Source organism: Chiloscyllium plagiosum, chromosome 1 (assembly GCF_004010195.1).
Source record: "Chiloscyllium plagiosum isolate BGI_BamShark_2017 chromosome 1, ASM401019v2, whole genome shotgun sequence".
In the NCBI taxonomy this organism is placed as follows: Eukaryota; Metazoa; Chordata; class Chondrichthyes; order Orectolobiformes; family Hemiscylliidae; genus Chiloscyllium; species Chiloscyllium plagiosum.
This window is the reverse complement of record NC_057710.1, coordinates 11,885,906-11,910,013: the sequence shown is the minus strand read 5'-3', so window position 1 is coordinate 11,910,013 and position 24,108 is coordinate 11,885,906. Positions and strand designations below refer to the sequence as shown.

General features: G+C 40.8%; 1 protein-coding gene across 1 annotated transcript in view; it reads left to right on the top strand.

The window, feature by feature from the left end:
- atrn (attractin) overlaps positions 1-24,108 on the top strand; it is a 397,885-nt gene that overhangs the window by 78,529 nt on the left and 295,248 nt on the right. The window contains exons 4-5 of the mRNA XM_043706341.1: positions 9,984-10,112; positions 23,119-23,324. Coding sequence (XP_043562276.1) covers positions 9,984-10,112; positions 23,119-23,324 — 335 coding nt within the window. The remainder of the gene's footprint in view (positions 1-9,983; positions 10,113-23,118; positions 23,325-24,108) is intronic.

Sequence of the window (24,108 nt, the reverse complement as noted above, 5' to 3'; positions counted from 1 at the left end):
TCTATGCTACTCTCTCCCCACCCCCACCCTCCCCTAGCTTATCTCTCCACGCTTCAGGCTCACTGCCTTTATTCCTGATGAAGGGCTTTTGCCCGAAACGTCGATTTTGCTGCTCGTTGGATGCTGCCTGATCTGCTGTGCTCTTCCAGCACCACTGATCCAGAATGTACGTAAGGTTTCCTAACGAGTTGTCAACCTTCCTGCCTCTGTTTGTCGAGTAACTGACCAAGTTGGTTGGCACACCACTGGACCGCCTTTTTGCAAGAATTCTTATATCATTTTTAAGGCACACAGATATTTCATTATTAAGTTTATATTGTCCGATCAAAATCTGGTTTGCACTACACTTGTCCAATGAAATGTCCAGGTTCTTTGACTGAGCTGTGATTTGCAACACTCCTCCAACTGCATTGATAGGTTGAAAACTCCACTTCAGTCATTTAAAAGCAAAATACTGCTAATACTGAAAAAATGAAATTAAAAAAGTTCTGTGAGGAGAAAAAGTCTGACAATGCATAGCTTCCTGAAGATGTGCCAGATGTTTTTTCGTTGTTTAGGATGGAGTAGTGGTGGTGTTGGAATGTATTTGTGTGGCTGATGGAAGAGGCAGGACAGCACATTGCATTGTTGGCAGTAGGTGCTGCTCTACTCTTGAGAACATAGAGCTGCAGGCCTCTGTATGACAGCTTTTAAGGAATTGGGATTTGTGGCACTTAATTCGTTGGGCCTTTCCAAAAGGAGCGGATGTGGGGCTCTTGGCTAATTGGGTGAGAGTCCATTGCCTCCATTCAATACTACCTCGTATCTTCAGGTGTATTCAGAGTTGTAGCCTGGCAGAAGACCATAACTTTGAACCATGTTTGGACTGGTTTAGTCCATTTAATGATAGTTTTTGCCTAAAAATCTTACCAGTGACTCTGTTTACTGTTACGGGAAAAACTTGGCCTGTAATTCTTCCAGTTATTACTTATTCTGCATTTTGTACAGCAATCATGCTTAAGAGATTTTTCATGATATTTCATTGTAGACAAGTGTATATATGTTGTTTAATATTAACCATGCAGATCAGAAGGGTCCTATGTTGAAGTCTGAATTTAAGCTGTTAGTTTATTTCAACTGAGATGGACTAGAAATATTCATTAGGAATGTTCCTTCGTGAAGGAAGGAAAAAGGAAGGAAAAATATAAACAATAGATGTTCCCTGGGTTGAACAAGTTCCACAAATTTTGTCTAAGTATGGCTTTGTCAATTTAAAATTTTATAGCCTGGACACTCAACTTAGACACGGTCCTGTTGGATGCTGCCTGACCTGCTGTGCTGTTCCAGCAATAAAGTTTCAACTCAACTTAGAACATAGAACGTAGAAAAGTACAGCACAGAACAGGCCCTCTGGTCCGTGATGTTGTGCCGAGGATTAATCCTAATGTAAAATAAAATAGTTTGTGCACCCCTCAATTCACTGCTATCCATGTGCATGTCCAACAGTCGCTTAAATGTCCCTGATGACTCTGCTTCCATCACCACCACTGGCAAAGCATTCCAAGCATTCACAACTCTCTACATAAAGAACCTACCTCTGACGTCCCCTCTCTACCTTTCTCCTAATATCTTAAAACTATGACCCCTCATGCCAGTCAGTCCTGCCCCGGGGAAAAGTCTCTGGTTATTGACTCTCTCCATGCCTCTCATTACCTTATATACCTCGATCAGGTCACTTCTCTTCCTCCTCCTCTTCAGACAGAAATGTCCGAACTTAGTCAATCTCTCTTCATTCGGCAAGCCCTCCAGTCCAGGCAGCATCCTGGTAAATCTTGTTTGCACCCTCTCCAAAGCCCCTCTATTTTTCCTAGTAGAACAACCAGAACTGGACACAATATTCCAAGTGTGGTCTCACCAGGGACTTGTAGAGCTATAGCAAAACCTAACAGCTCTTAAACTCGATCCCACTGTTAATGAAACATCATATGCTTTCTTAACAACCCTACGTGGGTCGCAACTTTGAGGGATCTATGTACTTGAACACCAAAATCCCTCCGTTCCTGTCTTTAATCCTATATTTAGCATTCGAGTTCGACCTTCCAAAATGCATTACTTCGCATTCATCCAGGTTGAACTCCATTTGCCATTTCTCAGCCCAGCTCTGCATCTTATCTGTCACACTGCAGCCTGCAATCGCCCTCAATACTATCAACGGCACCTCCAACCTTTGTGACATCGGCAAATTTACTAACCCAACCCCTCAACCGCCTCATCCAAGTCATTTATAAAAACTACAAACAGCAGAGGCCCAAGAGTAGAGCCCTGCGGGACCCCTCAACACTGACATCCAGGCAGAATACTTTCTATCTGCAACCACTCTCTGCCTGCTGTCAGCCATCCAATTCTGAATCCAGATAGCCAAATCTCCCTGTATGCCATACCTCCTGACTTAATGAATGAGCCTACCATGGGGAACCTTATCAAATGCCTTGTTGGAGTTCAGATACACCACATCCACTGCTCGACCTTCGTCGACCTGTCTCGTCACCTCCTCAAAGAACTCAGTATGTTTTGTGAGGCATGCCCTACCCCTCACAAAGCCATGCTGACTGCCCTTAATAACGCTATGCTTTTCTAAATAGTCATAAATTCTATCCCTCCGAATTCTTTCCAAAACCTTGCTGACCACAGATGTTCGACTGACTGGTCTGCAATTGCCAGGGATTTCCCTATTACCCTTCTTGAAAAAAGGAACAACATTTGCCTCCTTCCAATCCTTCGGTACAACTCCCATGAGAGTGAGGAAGCAAAGATCTTGGCCAGCGGCTTAGCAACCTCCTTTCTTGCTTCCTGGAGCAGCCTAGAATAAATCAGGTCTGGCCCTGGGGACTTATCAATCTTAGTGTTTGCCAAAATTTCCAGCACATCAACTTCATCAATCTTGATCTGTTCAGGCCTGTAGCCAGGTTTTTCAAAGCTCTCATTCACAACAAGGTCCCTTTCCTTAATGAAAACTGAAGCAAAAAACTCATTTAGGGCTTCCCCTATGTACTCAGACTCCACACACAAGTTCCCTACACCATCCCTGATCAGCCCTACCTTCTCTCTGATCGTTCTCTTGTTCCTCACATATAAGTAAATTGCCTTTAGGTTCTCCCTAATCCTTCTTGCCAAGTCTTTTTCGTGCCCCCTTCTGGCTCTCCTCAGTCCATTTTTGAGCTCTGTTCTAGTGAGCCTGTAATCCTCTAAAGCTGTGCTAGATCATTGCTTCCTCCACCGTAAGTAAGCTGCCTCCTTCCTTTTGACGGGAAGCTCCTGTGTTCTCGTCATCCAAGGTTCCTTAATCTCATCCCTTCTTACCTGTCTCAGAAGAACAAATTTGTACATCACTTGCAACAACTGCTCCTTAAACAGTCTCCACATGTCTGCTGTGCTCTTTGTGTGGAACAAATGCTCCCAATCTGTACTTCCCAACTTCTGTCTGATAGCGTCATAGTTTTCTTTTCCCCAAGTAAATATCTTCCCTTGGTGACTGCTCCTTTCCCTCTCCGTGGCTACGGTAGATGTGAGGCAGTTGTGGTCACTGTCACAAAGTGTTCTCCCACCGCGAGATTCGACACCTGACCTGGCTCATTGCTGAGCACCAAATCGAAAATGGCCTTTCCCCTCATCGGCCTGTTGACATACTGAGTAAGGAAACCCTCCTGAACGCACATGACAAAAACTGCTCCATCCAAACTATCTATACTAAGGAGGTTCCAGTTGATATTGGGAAAGTTGAAATCACTCATAACAACAACCCTGCTACATCTGCATTTCGTCCAAATCTGCCTGCTTATGATTTCTTCAATCTCTCTACTGCTATTAGGGGGTCTGTAGAAAACCCCCCAATGAGGTGGCTGCTCCCTTGCTGTTCTTAACTTCCACCCATACTGACTCAGTAGACTAACCTTTGTTTCCGTAGCTGTGATGCACTCTGATTAGCAATCCTCTTTTTCCGCCCTCCCTGTTCTTTTTAAACGTTCTAAACCCTGGAACATCTAGCAACCATTCGTGCCCTTGTGAAACCCACGTCTGCGTGATGGCCACAACATCGTAGCCCCAAGTACTGATCCATACTCTAAGTTCATCACTCTGATTTTGGACACTCCTTGAGTTAAAGCAGACACACTTTAACCAATCACTTTGTTTCATCGCATGAGAAACCTTCCCTATAGAACCTGTCACTGCCCATCTACAACTGTCCCTCTCTCAGATATGTAGCTCTGATTCCCACCCTCCTGCCAAACTAGATTAGATTACTTACAGCGTTGAAACAGGCCCTTCGGCCCAACAAGTCCACACCGACCCGCTGAAGCGCAACCCACCCATACCCCTACATTTACCCCTTTAACCTAACGCTACGGGCAATTTAGCAAGGCCAATTCACCTGACCCGCACATCTTTGTGACTGTGGGAGGAAACCGGAGCACCCGGAGGAAACCCAGGCAGACACGGGGAGAATGTGCAAACTCCACACAGTCAGTCGCCTGAGTCGGGAATTGAACCCGGGTCTCTGGCGCTGTGAGGCAGCAGTGCTAACCACTGTGCCACCGTGCCGCCCATCACTAGTTTAAACCCTCCTGAACCACATGAACAAATCTCGTGCCTCTCAGTTCAGGTGCAACCCGTCCTTCATGTACAGGTCCCACCTTTCCCATAAGGCACCCCAGTGGTCTAAGTATCTGAAGCCCTCCCTCCTGCGTCAGCCTCGCAGCCACGTGTTAAGCTACATTCGCAGACTGTTCCTCACCTCACTATCTCATGTCATCATTAGCAACCCGAGATCACTACTATACTTGTCCTGCTCTTCAGCTTCCAACCTAGCTCTCTGTACTCACTTTTCAGATCCTCAGTCCCTTTCCTGGCTATATCATTGGTGCCAGTATGTACCAGGATTTCTGGCTGCTCACTCTCCCGCTTCAGAATCCTGTAAGCCCGATCGACGGCATCCTTGGCACCGGGGAGGTAACATATCTTCCGGGACTCCAGTTCCTGACCACAAAATCTCCTGTCAATCTGTCTAACTATTGAGTCCCTTACCACTAGCACTTTTCTGTTCTCCCCCCGCTTCCCTTCTGAGCCTCAGTGCCAAAGACCTGACAACTGTGGCTTTTTCCGGTAGACCGTCCCCATCAGCAGTATCCAAAACGTATATTTATTGCTGAGGGGAATGGCCACAGGGCATCCCATCCCTATCTGTTGGTTCCCCTTCCTCCCCCTGACTGTAACCCAGCTGTCCTTATCCTGTGTCTGAGGAGTGACCACCTCCCTGTACATCCGCTCAATTTCTCCCTCAGCCTCCCTGATGATCCATAGTTCATCCAGCTCCAGCTCCAGTTCCTTAACTCGGTTTTCGAGGAGCTGGAGTTGGGTGCGCTTCCTGCAGATGTGGTTGGCAGAGACATGTTAAGTATTTCTCACCTGCCACATTCTAGAGGAGGAACATGCAACTGCCCTATCAACCATACCCTGCTAATTTGAAAGCCCACACAGGACTAAACATGGAAGAGAAGAAAAAAAAGGAGAAAACTTGAAAACTTACTGAGTTTACAGACTCTAAGGTGAGAGGAGGTGGGTGGGAGGGAGGCCCTACGGTGTAGGGTCTCTGGTTTAGATCTCACCCACTTTAAAAACTTCCCAGCAGCCCTCATTTCTCTCTGCTCTATCTCCTTGCCGCTCTGTTCAAAAAAATTTTGTTTTTTTTTACTTACCGTCTCAGCAGTCCTCCGCTCCTCTCTAACACCTCCCAACAAATGAAGGCCCCAACGCCTGAGGTAAGTATTTTAAACCATTACACTCACCTTCCCAGCAGTCCCTCGCACCACTCGACAAACTTGCTCAGTGAGCTCATGCTGATCTCTGCCAATTCTGCTTTCTTACCACATTCTCAAGTTATCTGAAGGGCTAACGATCTATGAACCTTTTCATGGTTACACTATTAAATGTCAAGGGGTGATAGTTAGATTGTCTTAAATTCGACTGTGTAGCATCAAGGAAGCCTAGCAAAACTTTAGTCAATGGGTATTTCCTCTGGTTACAGTCATTCCTAGCACATAGATAGTTGTGGTTGTTGAAGGTCAGTCATCTGAGCGCCAGGGCGTCTCTGCATGTGTTCCTCAGGGTAATGTTCTATGCCAAAGCATCATCAACGTCATCACTGACCTTCTCTCCATTATAAGGTCAGAAGTAAGGACTTGTGCTAATTGCTCAATGTTCGCCATTTGCGACTCTTTAGACACTGAAGTAGTCCATGATCAAATGCAACAAAATCTGCACAGTATCCAGGTTTGGCCTGACGAGTGGTAAGTAACATTTGTGCTACACAAATGCCAGGCATTGACCATCTCCAATAAGAGACAATCTAACCACCAACCCCTTGATATTCAATAGAGTTGCCATCACTGAATCCCCTGCTATGGGCATCCTTGGGGTAGCCATTGACCAGCACTAGCTAGACTCTCCACATAAATGTAGTGCCTACAAGAGCAGGTCAGAGGCTAGAAATACTGTACTTACAGGTTGTTTTTCTTCAGAGTTTAGGACTAAGGATCATTGCCTCAGAATAAGTGGTCAGCCATTGAAAAGGTTCTTAGACTTTCAGCCACTAAGAAAACCTGAGAATGTGGCAGGAAAGCAGAATTGGGGTTGATCAGTTGAGTAACTCTCCTCCTGACTCTCAAGAGCCTGTCCACTACCTATTCGGTACAAATCAGGCGCGTGCTGGAATATTCTCCGCTTGTCTGAATGGATGTGGCTCCAACAACACTCCAGAAGCTTGACACCATTCAGGATAAAGCAATCTACTTGATTGGCACCTGTTATGGGGAGGCCGGGCCATCTCAAAACGTTTTAAGAAAGTAACCCAGATCCTAACTTTGCTAGTTATTTTAAGCAAGTATAACACAGGTATTCCAGGAGGGACGCATTTGGTTAAACCATGCAATTTTAAACAAAAGAGAATTTATTTACAAGATTACCAAATGAAATACAGACAAAACAGAACCAAATACAGAATAACAACAAACCATCCCAATTTAACTGCAGCATTTCAAGATAGGAGTTCACCACCAGCTTCTCAAGGGCAGCTTAGGACAGGAAATAAATGCTGATCCAGCTGTTGATGCCGAAGTTCCATGTATCAAGTAAAAAGAATGCACCTGCTGTGCCTCTGCTACTGGGTCTGGTCAAGGCCATCAGTATTTACAGACCCTTGAGGGTGCCACAGCACCCAGCTGTCTTCCCCTCTCTGTGATTATGTTTCTGTTCTGATGACCGTGGAGAGGAAGGTACTAGTTGTCCATGAAAGATGGGCACCCATATCATCATCAACTTTTTTCTCTTAATTTTATAACTTCATGTAAGTCATTGCTTCTTAACTTTTGTTACATTGCTCTGTTAGGTGTTGATTAAACATGTTTTGTTTTATCTTTTCCAAAGAATAGAGTTATTGCATTGATGGAAACCATTCTATAATCATTTAGTAGATCTAGTCCATGATGGTTGTCTATGTGATGAGTATAACTCATTTCTTTCCTTGACCCCATCCAAGTGGTACTGCAAATTCTTTTGTTCAGGTGCATAATCCAATTCCAAACTGGATGGCATGACTCAACCTGCCTCTGCCACCTTTTCAGGCTTCTATTGACTTTTGTTCTTTTGGCAATCATTGCAACTATATGTCCTCTAGCTCTTGAACCTTGGAATATTCTCTGTAGATTTATATCTATCCAGACACCTCATGAATTTGAACATCTATGTCAAACATCATCTGAGTATGATCTCAGAATAATCTTGGCTTTTCCAATTTATTAATGAAGTTGAACTTGCTCAGCAGAACTTGGAGCCTTCCATTAATTTCTGCATCCTTTTTAAAGTGATGCTCAAGATTTGACACTTATTATGCATCAGGTCATACCCCTTCAAAACATTTAAGAAAATGGCCCAGACCCTACCTTTGCTCGTTGTTTTAAGCAGGTGTAAAGTAGATAATTTAGGAGAGATGCCACTGGTCAAACCACTTTGCTTTAAACAAAACAGAATTTATTTGCAAGATTACCGAATGAAACACAAACAAAAGAGAACAAAATACTGAATAACTTAACCTGTCCGAACCTAAGAGACTTTCCCAACTTAATGCTGCTGTTCCCAGTACTTGCAAGAATCCCCATAAACACCCTTGGCACAAAAGGTCAAATCAAGCACAGGATCTTACAGCAGAGAAGTTAGAGAAATTAGTATGGACCTGCTTCTTTGGGGTCCAGCAGCTTTTTCCACACTACTGCTAAAAACCAAACAAACCAAACCAGGGTGAAGCTGAGCTGGGAGAACTGGCTACTCCCCTTTGATTATACATGTGTTCTTTTTAAAACTTAAAAGGCCTTTTGCCTGAGGCAGTATCTGTTAGCCATAATCAGTTGGCTCTAAAACCCTTCAACTTAGACTTTTCGCAGCCCGTGTCTTTTATGACCTCTCTTGAAAAAAAATCAAGGACATCATAACCTTGGTAAAGCAACAGCATCATCACATGCTGAAGTTCGGTTGAAGCCATGCCGGTGTTTTACAAAATTCATGTCCACATGGCAAAGACAATTATTTTAATAACTAAACTTAATATTCAAAGTTTGAGAAGATTTGTAGCTCGGGTACTCGTTGTGGTTCTGTTCGCCGAGCTGGGAATTTGTGTTGCAGACGTTTTGTCCCCTGTCGAGGTGACATCCTCAGTGCTTGGGAGCCTCCTGTGAAGTGCTTCTGTGATCTTTCCTCCGGCATTTATAGTGGTTTGAATCTGCTGCTTCCGGTTGTCAGTTCCAGCTGTCCGTTTCAGTGGTTGGTATATTGGACCCAATGTACTGATCACTGCAAGGGACAGCTGGAACTGACAACCAGAAGCGGCAGATTCAAACCACTACAACTGTTGGAGGAAAGATCATAGAAGCGCTTCACAGGAGGCTCCCAAGCACTGAGGATGTCACCTAGACAGGGGACGAAACATCTGCAACACAAATTCCCAGCTTGGCGAACAGAACCACAACTTAATATAGATTAAATAAGACAACTAAAACTTCAGAAAGCTGGTGAATTTCTTGAGGTTCTTCACGGTAGTTTCCTACACCAATGCATCACAGAGTCATAGAGTCCTGCAGCACGGAGATAGACCCTTTGGCCCAAACTGCTCCATCCACCTTAACCCCGTTTTCCTGCACTTGGCCCGTATACTTCTAAATCTTTTCTATCCATGTATTTGTCCAAATGCCTTTGTCAGTGTACCTGCCTCAACTAACAATAAGGAATATTATACTAGATTTAATAATGAGCGAGGCTTAGTTATTAACTTAATTATCTAATAGCACAGCATGATTCAATGCATTATAGTTTGTAAACCTGAATCAGCAGCAAGGACTCTGGGTTAGGTACAGCTGATTAGGTTGTCCAAAGGAAAGTAGACAAATCTGGCAGATTGTAGGTTAAATCTTTATCTGGAAAAGAGCACGTTATGGTGAATTTTGTCTTTCAGACAGCAGGATGTAGTTAATGTGTACCCAAAGACTGTTTGCAACAACTACTCCGTTGCATTTATAGAAATGACTTGGGTATTAGAATTTAGGGTAAAATTTGCTGATAGCCACAGAAAGGGAGAATTGGCAAGCTATGAGGATGATAGAAATTGACATGAACAGTACTTCAGCTGAAATAATCAGAAGACAAGTTGCACATGGAATTTAATACAGCAAGTGAATTGTGATGCTTTTAGGCAGAAGACTGCAAGTTTGAATGGACTGCTTTCTCTGGGTTTTCGCCCACATAACCTGGCTGGGGTTTGGAGACACAGACCTGCCCAGATATTAAGATGCCTAACTTTTATCATTTTTTTTTAAACATGTACTTCGTGATTGATTCAGATTGAGTGCTTTCTAGTTTCCAAGGCATAAATTAATTTCTGTGTTCTGCCTTTTCTACCTCAGCGGCTTAATCGTACCTGAGAAGAATGGGAATGTGACTGTACCTGAAGTTGTTTCAAGATCCGGTTATGCTTTGCTGCATTTTTTCAGTGATGCTGCCTATAATCTAACTGGATTCAACATAACGTATAGGTAAGTATCAAACAATATGCAAAACAAAATGTAGTAGTATGGAATAGTTTGAAGGTTCAGTAAATAGGACTTGCTGTGATTGGTAAATTGTTAAATGTCAGAATGAATTCTTCCTGTTTACTTAGTTAAAGGAATGATAAGGTACCTGAAAGCTCCCAACATTCTCACAGCACCAACCAGTGTCATACTTTATTCCTTTTCTGATACTTGGAAGCTACAAGCCTTTACTTATGATTTTAATTAGGTCACACAGTTATTATACCATACACTTTTAAAATTGTCAGCCGTGTGATGACGCGAAACTCATACTTTGCTGCTTAACTTGCATTCATGTAAAGTTATATTTTCTATTCAGATGTTGCTAGTATATTTAAGTCTCTTGTAGATACGCAGACTTCTACAGTTTATAGGATATCTCACTGTTGCAGAGAATAGCGGTACAAAAAGTGAACATGTTAAAATGCTACATATACTGTTAAAATACATTTTGTAAAGTGCAACTTGACAGGCTCTGAGATAGTCCTATCCTTCTGGCCTTTTAAGACCCAAGGCAAAAGCCCTGATTATGCATTATAATATGGGCAGCAGAGATTTTGGTGTGGAAGATAGAACCTGAGCTGGACAAAGCTGCATAATTTCCTCTTGAGGTGAAAAAAGCAAGACTGAAAGTTGTACAACGGAGGCAAAATAGGTATGATTCGATTAGATTCCCCATAGTATGGAAACAGGCCCTTCGTCTCAACAAGTCCACACCGACACTCCGAAAAGTCCCACCCAGACCCATTCCCCTACCCTCTATTTACCCCTGACTAATTATAGAGTCTCATGTCTGTGATGGGGAGAATATAGAACTACAAGTTTGATCTCTACTTAACATTGTGGAAAATTGCCTGGGCACATCCATTTAAAAAAAATGCAGGTCAAATTCAATCGGGTTAATTATCAACGCTTTACTTTGAATTCTCAAAGAGGTCGCAGATGTGTTGTCATTGGTGCTTCATTGCCTGACTGATGATTTGCTCACAAAATTCACTTGTGGATTTCGCGAGAACTGTTCAGCTGCAGTTCTCATTTCAGTCATTAAACAAAACGAGGAGAAAAGAACTGACTTCCAGTGGTGAAGTGACAATGACTACCCTCGCCACCAAGGCAGCATTTGACAAAGTGTGGCATCATGGAGTCTGAACAAAATTTAAGTCAATGGACATAGAAGGAAAGTTCTCCATGGGTAACCATCATAGAAGAAAGGAAATTGATTGTGATTGTGGGAAGCCAATTGTCTCCACTTGAGGAGTGAAGATGCAGGAGTTCATGACAATAGTCTTCTGCGTCTGACCATTTTCAGCTGCTTCATTGATGCGCTACCCTCTATCCTAAGTTCAAAGGTGGGGATGTTTGCTGGTACTGGGCAGGGTTTTGTTCACAGTTGTAACTCTTCAGATAGTGGAGCAGTTCATGCCTGCATGCAGCAGGACCTGGACAAAACTCAGATTTGTAACAGGCAAGTAACATTCATACCACGTATGTGCCAGGTAATGACTCTTTACAAGAAGAGAGTATCTGATCATCTACTCTTGTCATTTTCATGGGTATTACCACTGCTGAATTCATCACAATCAGTGTTTTTTTGTGCACCATTGACCAGGAAACTAACTAGACCAGCCATATCAATGCAGCAATGATGACAGTAGATCAGAAGCTTGGAATTTTGTGATGAGTAGCTCACCTCCTGACTCGTTAAAAACCTGTCAACTGTACACCAGGTATAAGTCAAGACTGACATCAAATACTGTTTGCATGGATGAGGGCAATCCCTATATGTTTTGAAACTTCGTACAACACAGGCTAAAGCAGCTTGATCAATACTTAACCCATCATAGAACGTAGAACAATACAGCGCAGAACAGGCCCTTTGGCCCTCAATGTTGCCTGTGAACTATTCTCAGCTCGTTCCCCTACACTATCCCAAAATCATCCATGTGCTTCTCTAAGAATTGTTTAAATCTCCCTCGTGTGGATAAGTTGACGACATTAGCAGGTAGGGCATTCCACGCCCTTACCACTTTGTGCGTAAAGAACCTGCCTCTGACATCTGTCTTAAATCTATCACCCCTCAGTTTGTAGTTATGCCCTCTTGTACAAGCTGACATCATCCGAGGAAAACGTCTTTCACTGTCTACCCTCTCTAATCCTCTGATCATCTTGTATGTCTCTATCAAATCCCCCCTTAGCCGCCTTCTTTCCAATGAGAACAGACCCAAGTCTCTCAGTCTTTCCTCCTAAGACCTTCCCTCCAGACCAGGCAACATCCTGGTAAATCTCCTCTTCACCTTTTCCAATACTTCCACATCCTTCCCAAAATATGGCGACCAGAACTGTACGCAATATTCCAAGTGTGGCCGCACCAGCGTTTTGTATAGTTGCAGCATCTTCAACATTTGCTCCCCCCAACAACTAAGCATAGTGTCATTAGTGTGCACTGGTTGTAGGGTGTATCGTAGTAACTTAATAAGCCTCTGGCTAAACAGCCTTGTTAGGTTAGTGAAATTAATGCATGGCTGAAAACTGGTGTAGGAGAAATGTGTTCTGATCTATGGGACACTGGCATCTGAACTGGGAAAACTGGAAGCTTGTACTTTTGGGACAGTCTATACTTAAACAGTTCTGATCCAGTGTTTGAGTAGACTAGGAAAGTAGAGACAGCATTAAAATAAAATTGAAGTGCGGAATCAACCTTGGGTAGATACAGTGAATCAAAGAGTAGAGTCAAGACAGTCTAAGGTTGAAGAGTTGACAGTTGAAGAGATCATAGAATAATTTTTAGATTCTTAGGGCAATGTATTCTGGAATCAACCAGAGAGCAAATTATATTTGACTTAGTATCGTGTGATGTGACCAGATTGATTAATGACCTCAGAGCTGAGGCAAGCATAGGTTGCAATCACTAAATATGATTACATTTAAATATGATCCTTGATGAAGGGCTCCGGCCTGAAACGTTGATTTTCCTGCTCCTCGGATGCTGCCTGACCTGCTGTGCTTTTCCAGCAAAGCACTCTCAACCATGATTACATTTTACTTCCATTTTGAAAGGAAAAAGAGTGGGCATAAGTCTAGTATTTTCAACTAAAATAAGGGGAATTTTGTGAGCTGTCAGCTGAGGTGCTAAGCTAGGGGAACATATAAATTGAGAAGTAGTGGCAGACATTTAATGGTGGTATTTCAGAATACTCAACGTAAGTATCTTCCTCCTATTAAAAACCTTGAAGAGAAAGACCATGGTTGGGGAAAGCTTAAAACTTGAGAAAAAACACATATAACTGCGCAAAGATAAATGACAGGCTCGGCTATTTTGAATTGACATAAATGATTTGGATGAGGGGAGTGGAAGTATGGGAACAAAATTTGCAGATGACTCAAAGATCGTTAAGAAAATTTTGTGAAGAGGGTATCAGGAGGTTGCAGGTTGGTACAGATAGGTTGTGCATAAATCTGGGGGACAGTATAATGTGGAAAAATATGAAGTTTACTTTGGCAGGAGATTGAAGAAGCAAAGCGTGACTTAAATGGAGGATTACAGAATTCGAAGGTGGAGTGTTCTTGTGCATGAATGTCAAACTGTTAGTTTGCAAGTACTTTTGGTAATTAAAACTATTGGGATGCTATCCTTTAAGAGAGGAATGGAACATAGAAGTAAAAATGTTGTGTTTGTTGCATTGAACATTGGTGCGAATACACCTGATAGCACTGGGTTTATCTGTACCGTAAAGATGATAGTGGTTCAAGCTGACAGCTGATACCTTTTGAAGGGCCATTAGGGGCGGGCCATAAATGTCAAGCATTTTCCCCACTCAGTCAGTTTGTAAAATCACACTGAAGTATTTCTGCATCCTCCTTACAGCTCACCCTTCCATCCACCTTTGTGATACCTGCAAATTTGGAGATGTTACATTTAATTCCCTCATGATAATCATTTGCATATGTTGTGAGTAGTTGGGGTCCGAACACTGAATGCTGCGGTAGTCTGCTAGTCACTGTCTGCCATTTGGAAAAAGAACCATTTATTCCTATTTGTTTCCTATCTGCCAGCTGGTTTTCTATCCAGTTCCATGCACTACACCTAATTCCATATGCTTTAATTTTGCATACTAATCTCTGATGTGAAACTTTATAGCAAGCATCTGAAATGCAAATAAACCACATCCACTGGCTCCCATTCATCAGCTAATCCTCAGAGTCCCAGTGTGAATGCCATTCTGTAAATGCCTTCTGACTGGCTAATCCTTCCATTGTTTGTAAAATGCTCAGCTATGAATTCCTTTTTTTAATGAGCTCTAGCATTTTCCCCATTAGTGACATCAGGCTGACCGGTCTATATTTCCCTGTGTTTCTCTCTGCTTTCATTTTTAAATAGAGGGGTTACATTGGGTACCCTCCAACTTGTATAAACTGTTCTAAAATGTGTAGAATCTTGGAAGAAGACCAGCCATGCATCACTATTTTTAAGGGATGCTCCCTTAAGTAGTCTGGGATGTTGATTATTGTGTTCTGGAGATGTATTGACCTTCAAGCCCATGAATTCCTCCAGCACCATTTCCCTACCAACACTGATTTGATTCAATATCTCCCTCTCACAACACTGTGTTCCCAAACATTTCTGATGTTATTTGTGTCCTCCTTTGTGAAAACAGGTTAAATTATGTACTTAGTTTGTCAGCCATTTTTGTGCCCCATTATGAATTATGTTTATGGATGTAACGACCTAAATTTGTCTTCAACAATTTTTTTCTCTCCACATACCTATAGAACCTTTTAATGTCAGTTTACTCCTTTTGTAAAAACAAAGGTACAGAAGTTATGATACAGAAGTGTTGGTCTCACGTAGACCTTCCAGATGAACTTCTGATTTATTTGTACTTTTAATTTAGCATAATATACTTGCTGCTCATGATGCAGGCATCTGTGTTTTGGCATCGATGCTGCCTGACTTGCTGCACTTTTCCAGCGACACATTTTCAGCTCTGATCTCCAGCATCTGCAGTCCTCACTTTCTCTTCTGTATTTTGGAGTCCACTTTGCAGAATATTTCAGTTAGGTTTATGTATATGACTTGGACTTTGGTCTATCATTTCAAGTCTCTGCCCTACTTGTACCACCTTAGTGCTCACTCTCCGTTGCAAAGAGGTCAAGTATAAACTCGAGGAACAAGACCTCACTTTTAGTGCGCACATTGCAAACTTTTGTGCCCAACATTTTTTCATCAACTTGGGATCATAACTTCTATCCTATTAAATTCCCTTCTCTGGCTGCTGTTAATTCTACGATTTGATTATTCTTCATGTTGACTGATTTGTTTTATTTCTTCCGTTATTGTTTTTTTTTCTTGGGTGTTCTGGACCAGACCAGAACCCCTCAAAATATTTCAAGAAGGTAGGCCAGACACTATCTTTTGCTTATTTTAAAGGTAATTGTGAAGTGAGTGTTCCGAATATGATGCAACTGGTCAAACTACTTGATCTGAACTCAATTTATTTAAACACTAGTTAAAATACAAAGAAAAGAAAGGGAATTTAGAATAACTTAATAGACAATAGGTGCAGGAGTAGGCCATTCAACCCTTTGAGCCTGCACCGCCATTCAATATAATCATGGCTGATCATTCCTAATCAGTATCCTGTTCCTGCCTTATCTCCATAACCCTTGATTCCACAATTGGAAAAGTTAACCAAATAATAGCATATATTTTACGAATTAACTGTTCCAATATAATAACATCCCATAAACACACCCCTTCGCAAAAAGGCAAATTCAGACTCCTGTGCAGTCCTCCAATCCCAGATGGCGGGGGGGGATCATCAAGTGAAATTTCAGAGAATGATGCAGCTAGGAATCATTCACTGAGGCTTCTAACTCTTCTGAGACCCCAAACAGCTTCTGACTGCTGGAAAGAACAACAAAACGCGGAAGTGCTGGTCAGAGAGAGCTGGCTACATCCATTCAGACTATTTAAAAAATTCCCAAGGCCTCCTAAACTGTTTGCTTAAGCCATCTTCAGTAGCCAGTTTAATACCTCTGCCTTTACAAGCTCTCTTAAAAAAAAACCCAGGACAAAATAACCTTTTAAAGTGACAGCATCGTTACAGGGGTCTTTGCCTCTTTTTTTTGGCATTGTGTTCTTTTGCCCTTAAAAGTAATTTGCCCTTCCTCTGAATTTGATTAAAATATTGTTTTTAACCTTTACCAAATACAGGTCGACAATCCTTTATCAGAAATTCTGAAATCTGAAGTTTTTCTCGTGAAGCTTTTTTCCTCTCCCATAACAAGGTTGTTTGGCGTGCAAACAGTTAATACAACTCCACACCCACTTAACCCACTCAGATGTGACATGGCGGCGTGGCCCAATACTGGCAGGCGTCAATTCTATCTCAGCGCTCCTAGTACTCTTTTCCCTGGGGTGGAGGAGTCCAGAACTAGTTCTGGCAGGTGGGACTAGATTGGGTTGGAATATCTGGTCGGCATAGACAAGTTGGACCGAAGGGTCTATTTCCATACCGTACATCTCTATGACTGTACTCACAGGTGCATCTGCTGTTCAGTAATTTTTTTTATTTCACTGTGAAGCTGTTGCTTTTTCCAAAATCCGAAAACGAGCTGGCCCTCGAGGGTTTCGGATAAAGGATTGTACCAGTGCATCCTGATTTCTGACAATTTTGAGCATTTTCTGACAGTTTGTGGAAGTTAGTACTTGGCAATCTTTTCTGAAACCCCTTCACTACTATCTCAACCTTGTGATCTTTTTAGTTTATTGAGCTAGTGAATATTGAATGTTGACGTGGAATTAGAATTGGAGGCTGTAAATGTGAGCTTCAAATAGTTTGTCGATGAAAATTAACGTGATAAGACATATGAACAGAAAGTAGGCCATTCACTCACTTGATCATGTCTGATAAGTTTCTCAACTCCATTCTCCCACCTTCTACCCATAATCTTTGATCCCCTTAACAATCAAGAACCCATCTATTTAATGACCTCCACACCCTTCTATGGCAATGAATTCCATAGATTCACCACTCTGGCTGATTAAGTTTCTCCTCATCTCCATTCTAAAGGGTCTTCCCTTTCCTGTAAGGCTGTGCCCTCAGATCCTAGTATCTCCTAATGGAAACATCTTCCCAATGTCCAGTCTATCCAGTGGTGAAAGTATTCAGTGCAGAAGACTGAATTTTTATTGTTCTGCACGTGTATATTTGCTTTGTTTCAATGTCATGAAATTTATTTTTTGAACTGGAATTAATACGCATGTTAAAATATTCTACCTTTGGTTAGAAAATAAGTAACTGGATTTTTTTTTTTAAATAAAGGATTTTTTAAACATTTGCTTATTGAATTTTATTTGTGACTTATTAATCCATGTGAAATACCTACTTGTGGCTTGCTCAAACTGGAGAAGTGAATGTAAATAAATGTGGATTACTACATCCAGAACCTCAACCTGAGCTACAAATCTTTTCATAACTCGCTAATGTGGATTAGTCTGCATTTGGTTTGTTCAAAGCTAAATGCATATTTCTGCAGATTAATTTATCCCATAATAAACCTGTTTTCTTGCTACATGTGTCCGCAATGATATAAAAGCGTCAAGGGTTTGTATTTAATTTAGTTTCTATTATGAGTGTGTTTTCAGTCTTGCATTAAAATTTTGATGTTTTAGGTGATTCAGGATATCAGAAAAATCTGACAATATCTCAGATTGTCACAAGTGCAATGGACATGAAATGAGAAGTATACGAAGCAGGAATATTTGATGGATTCATAATTTTTTTATGTAGAGGGAAGAATGCAAATTAGTTCAAATGTTAACAAATTGATAATATGTGAACAGTTGAACAGATCTTTATTTTTCATTAACTAGTTTACCAGCGCAAACTGTATTCCTTTTAATAGATTTGCATTTATAGAGCAGATTTCATAATTGCAATGTTGTAGACAACAGCCCGGGTTGCAATCTTGCAAGTACCTCACATCTCGGGTCTACATTCCCTCCTTCTGGTGCCATTACTCCATTGATCCCAAGACAGTCTCATCTTGCCAAGTGTAAAATTCTATATGCACATTTGTTACTGGTATTACAACAAGGGGTGGTGATGACTTTCTGATGTTATGACTGGACTAATCCAGAGACTCACAAATGTTCTGGGCCCTGCGTTTAAATCCTGCCTTTGATTCAATGAAAATCTAATGATGACTGCTTACTCCTGCTCCTAGTTCTTATGTTCTAACAACTAAGAAAAGTAGTTGATTTTCAGAAAAACACATTCACTAATGTCCTTAAGGGAAGGAAACTGCTACACACTTGGTGACCGCACACCCACAGCAATGTGCTTGACTCTTTACTCTGGGTGATTAGAGATGGGTCTGGCTTGGCGAGCCTAGCCATGCCCACATCCTGCCAATGAATTTTAAAAACTTTCAAACCTGTGTTAAGTTGGGAGAAATTGGGTGAAGGATGGGTGGTTATTTCATTGATGCATAACAGTAATGAGTGAATTATTTAAAATGGTGTAAAACCCAAACGTAGTATGGACTATATAAACAAGCTTGCACTGATTCCGATATATTAAATTGGTTTATAGCGGCACTCTTGCTGGTAGCAATTAAATTTCTAGCCATGTAATGGAACACTTAAGTATTTCATTTCACACCTTTATACCACTGTTTATGTTGCTAGCACTACTCTGCACATGCATGTTGTTCTCTTTACTCTAAGTGCACCAGGATCTAATAAAATTTTCAAGTTGACCAACCAAGGAATCTGAGCAATCAGGACATGCAAATACTAAATATTATTACAGATTGTAGTTAAGTATTTGTTTTTAATAGGGGCTATTGTGAACTTCCAAATGTTTCTGTGTGCGGTAACTAAGGTGTTGATTATAATTGTCACTCAAGTCCAATTAATTTTAGCCATTGGCAATTAATATGTAACTCATTTGTAATATTTAATGCATAACTCATTATACTGTTTTCCTGTCTGTAAAGCTAATGCAGCTCTGACCAGTCTACCTTGCAGCTAAAAGATGCAAATTAAGATATTATCATAATGCTCCAATATAAATATGAAGCACAGACCATGTATCTAAATGCATAACATTATTTATTTTTTAAGTGGCATCAGTTAGGTCATTGCAATAGCCAGTTTTTGTGCAGTAGTGTCATTACTGATATTAAACATTTTACTGGGGATGGTTGATTTAATATAGCCCAGGATATGAAGAGAGCTTCCTCCTTTTGACTGGGCATCTGGATTGTTTATTAGACACTGGAACAAGCACATTCAGTAGCTTTGTGTTGTTAGAGAAGAATCATTCTCAGCAATATAAATCTCTGTGATCTATGCTGAAGGGCACATTGGAACTTAAGAACAAGAGTAGGCCATTCAGACTGTCATGCTGCCTCGTTATTCAATATAATCTTGGTCGATTGAACAATTCAGTGCGTTGTACTCATCCCATTCCCATAACCCTGTATGCTGCTAATAATTGGAAATTTCACCATCTCTACCTTAAAACATACTCAAAGACTCTCTGTGGTAGAGAATTCCAAAGGTTTCCAACCCTCTGAGTAAAGTAATTTTTTTGAAGTGGCATCCCCCTTATTTTTAAGTTGTGTACCTGGTTTTAGACTCCCCAATCAGGGGAAACATCTTGCACCTTCCCTTCTATTCCTTTAAATATTTTGTGAGCCTCACCGAGAACATCTCTCATTCTCTGAACTGGCTCTCTCTCTCTTTGGATCATTCCCACAATCTTGAGAACAAGTCTGGTAAATCTTTGTCACCCATATATTGCATGTCTTTCCTGAGGTAATAAGACCAAAATTATGTGTAGTATTCCAGGTACAGTTTAACTACACTTGTACAATTGAAGCAAGGCTTCACCTCTGTACTGTACTCTTGCATTAAAGACCAAAATTCCATTAGCCTTCCTAATAACCTGCTGCAACTGCATGTTGGCCTTCAGTGACATATTGACAAGTATACCTTGGTCCTTTTGTGCATTTGCATTTTCATTATTTAGATAAGGGAAGTAAATATAACGTTTCTTATAATGTCATACAATTTAAGAAATACTCTGTTTTTCTTACTAAAGTGGAGAATCTCCCAAAATTGAGTGTACATAAAAACATGGAAAATAGGAGCAGGAGCATGCCATTTTGCCCTTTTGAGTCTGTTCCATCCTCCAGTATGATTATAGCTTACCACCCAACCCGGTACCCTGTTACTTCTTTCACCTCATGTTTTTTGATCTCTTTGACCCTAAGAAATATATCTGTTTTCTTATTGAAACCATTTAATGTGTTGATCTTGACTGCTTTCTGGAGCAGAGAATTCCACAGGTTCACCACTCTAAGAAATTTCTCTACTGAAAACGAACCTCCCAGCTCAGCGAGCAAAGTTAGGTCCAGAACCTCAACCTGAGATACAAATCTTCTCAAAACTTGCTAAATTTTCCTACATTTCAGTCATGAATACTGGCACTGTGACTACTGGTTTGGAACCATCCTTCCTACATTTACATTGTCTTCTCCTGTTAGAATTTCATAGGTTTCTGTGCAATTCTCTTTCATTCTTCTAAAATCCAGTGAATATAGTTGTAACTCTGCACAAAGCTCGATGAAGTTATTATGTTCTCATTACAAAATATTAGTATAGGAGGTATCTGTAGTTGGTCCCTCAATGTATTGATCCAAAACCTACCTCGTACTCAATCTTCGCTTTCTCCCCTTTGGTGTGGTTACTGATTTTGATTTGCACATTCTATATGGAGATTTACATTGGCCATGATTACAACAGTACTGTTATTGCTATGTCTCTAATTTCTTGCTTAATGTCTTCCCCTGCGTTGCCACTACAGTTTGGCAGTCAATTTACAGCACCAATTATTGTTTTCTGTCCCTTGGTGTTTCTAAGAAATACTAATGCAGATGCCACTTGCACTAGAGCTGATACCCTATTGCATTAATGTGCTCTTTTACAAGTATACTATCCCATCTCCAGTTCTTTTTTTTAAAATCTATCCTTAAATACGGAGTACCTCTGGATGTTTACTTCCCATTCCTGGTCAACTTGTGGCCACATCTGTAAGTCCACTTGTTATGAAGATGTGGGTGTACTATACCTTGAAGCAGTGACAGCAACCAAGTGTTCTCAGTAAGACACAATGTAACATGTGTTCCAGCTACTGGGGATAGCTAGTTGCCTGGAAACAACAAAACAGATTCAAATTTGGCCAATCAGTTTAAATGATACACTGAAAAATACCAAATTCCAATCTACTGCCAAGCCAACAATATCTGCGCACTATCCAGGAAATAGCTCTCTCAAAAGGTACCTTTATCGATCAGTAACCTGTGAAGCAGACTTCCCAAGAAGAAGAAGACAGAATTCAAAGAAAACTGAAAGTGGCCTGGTTTTGAGATGAGATGTGTTGTTTTGTAAATTTTAATTGGGAGTTTTATCAGATGAGTATTCTCGAAGGGAAGGTAAAGATAGGTTAGAGAAAGGAGTTGTAAATAGTTATTAGTTAATTATTCTCTGTTACACTTGAAGAAATAAAGTTGTTAAATTTTAGTTTAAATATAATTTGGAGATGCTGGTGTTGGACTGGGGTATACAAAGTTAAAAATCAAGCAACACAACACTAGTTGGTTGCTGTCACTGCTTCAAGGTATAGTACACCCACATCTTCATAACAAGTGGACTTACAGATGTGGCCACAAGCAACTCAACACTCCGAAAGCTAGTGTGCTTCCAATTAAACCTGTTGGACTATAACCTAGTGTTGTGTGATTTTTACTTTAAAACTTCGACTGACCAAAAACTATTTAGAAATTACTGCACGGGATAAATCTTTGTGTTGCTGGTTTTAAATTAAGCAGGAAGGTTTACTCTGTGTCATAACACACTATATATCATATCTGTTCATAATCTATTAACGTAATTCATCCATTTTATTGTGAATGTTCTGCGCATTAAGATGCAAAGTCTCAAGTCTTGCCTAGTTTTAACATTACTAAATATGTTCACGTTTTTTGCACTGCGGCTATTTCGGTTCTGAATAGCAGGTGCCAGTGGTAGCAATCCTGGGATCACAACTTTTGAAGCCCTACTTAACAACTTGCTTTCTAATTCCATGGCCTCTGTTTTCTGGATAACTTTGTTTATTTTTAGAAACCTATATTGTTGTTATTGATGCAAACCATAACCACTAGCTGTTCACCCACTTCAAATATCCTGTAGATATCATGGCACCTGAGAGTGCAATAGGTGAATGGAGGTGGGGGTAAAGGTGATAGGTCAGAGAGGGGGTGGAGCAGATAGGTGAAAAGGAAGATTGGCAGGTGGGGACAGGTCATGAGGACAGTGTTGAGCTGGAAGGTTGGAACAGGGGTCAGTGGGGGGAGGGGAAAATGAGGAAACTGGTGAAGTCCGGTTGTGTAGTCTCCATTCTACTTTGTCTGTATCCTCTCCCACCTCAAAAGAAAACCTTGACTTTGTTGTGTATCAAAATCTATTTGATTCAGCCTTGATTTAGTTCAGTTGATGGTCCTCAGTTTTTTTTTGCTGAAGCAATTTGATTGTCATGATTTGGGCGATCTTTGAAAGCAAAAATCTCCATAATTCTCTACCCCCTATACTGTACCAGCCACTTTACTTCAACGTGTGCATCCAGCTTTCAGAACTCATATTAGTTTCATCTATGGTCTGATAACTTGGCTGAAAGCCACGTTTGGGGGTGGTGGTGGTGTGTTTTTGTTAAATGTGGTGCAGCATGTTCTCATTTTGGTTAATTGTTATTGTGTGCTTTGAGGAGCGAGTCTAAAAATTACACTTATTTGTTCAAGATTTTTCAGTTAAAATAATGTAGGAGTTAACTACTAAAATGATTTTTATCTTTGTAAGTTAATTGTTCAGTTTAAAAATAAGTTTTGTTTTGCTTTTAAACAGTATCAATTCCTGCCCAAACAATTGCTCAGGCCACGGAGAATGCCAGGCAGATGCTGACAACAGCACTGTGTACTGTGTGTGCAGTGAATACTGGAAAGGAGAAGATTGTAATGTCCCTTACTGCAGAGACAATTGTGGGTATCCACATCATGGAAAGTGTGATTTGAATGATACCAAAGCATGTGTATGCAATGATAGCTGGCAAGGTGAGTCTCTATGAATAATTGTCAAAGAGAGAAACAAATTTATATGATTTATGTTTTCCAGTTCCTGCCCCACCTCCATTTTCTTCTCAGTACTGTAGAAAGTGCTGAGGTTCAGCATTAAGTAACTGCAACAATTCAGAACCATAAATTTAATACAGCCCAGAAGGGGGCCATTTGGCTCATAAAGTTTGTACCTACTCTTTCCAAGAGCATTCTAATTAGTCCGAATCCCTTGCTGCATCTCCAGATCACACTAATTATTTTCTTTATATATTTATTCAATTCCTTTTGAAGACTATTTGAACATGATTTGTATTCACTCTATATGCTTGTAGATTCCAAATTGTAATTGGTTATTGCCAATAAATATTACTTCTCATCCTCGCTTCACTTTTGTTAGCTATAAACCTTGAAGTTGTGCTTTGAGTTTTGGCTTATCAGCCATTGAATGTTTCTCTTTGAAACTATTAAAAGTTTAGAGTAAAGAAGCATCCCTGGTTAAGCATTAGCTCAAACATTGTGCCCAATTCTGGGCACTCCTGTTGTACTGCACATAACCAGTTAAAGAAAGAAACGGGGTCCAGTGTTTACTTTAAATTGATATATTGATACAAAAGAACCATGCAGCTATACATCGTTAACAGCCCTACTGTTACTTGGTCTCGCTTTTATTTATTCAAGTAACTAACCAATCAATGCCTCTCCCTGTTTGCATTTCAAATAATTGGATAGAATTAACCACATTTTGGAAGAATGTGATCAGAAGAAGTTTATGGGGATGTGA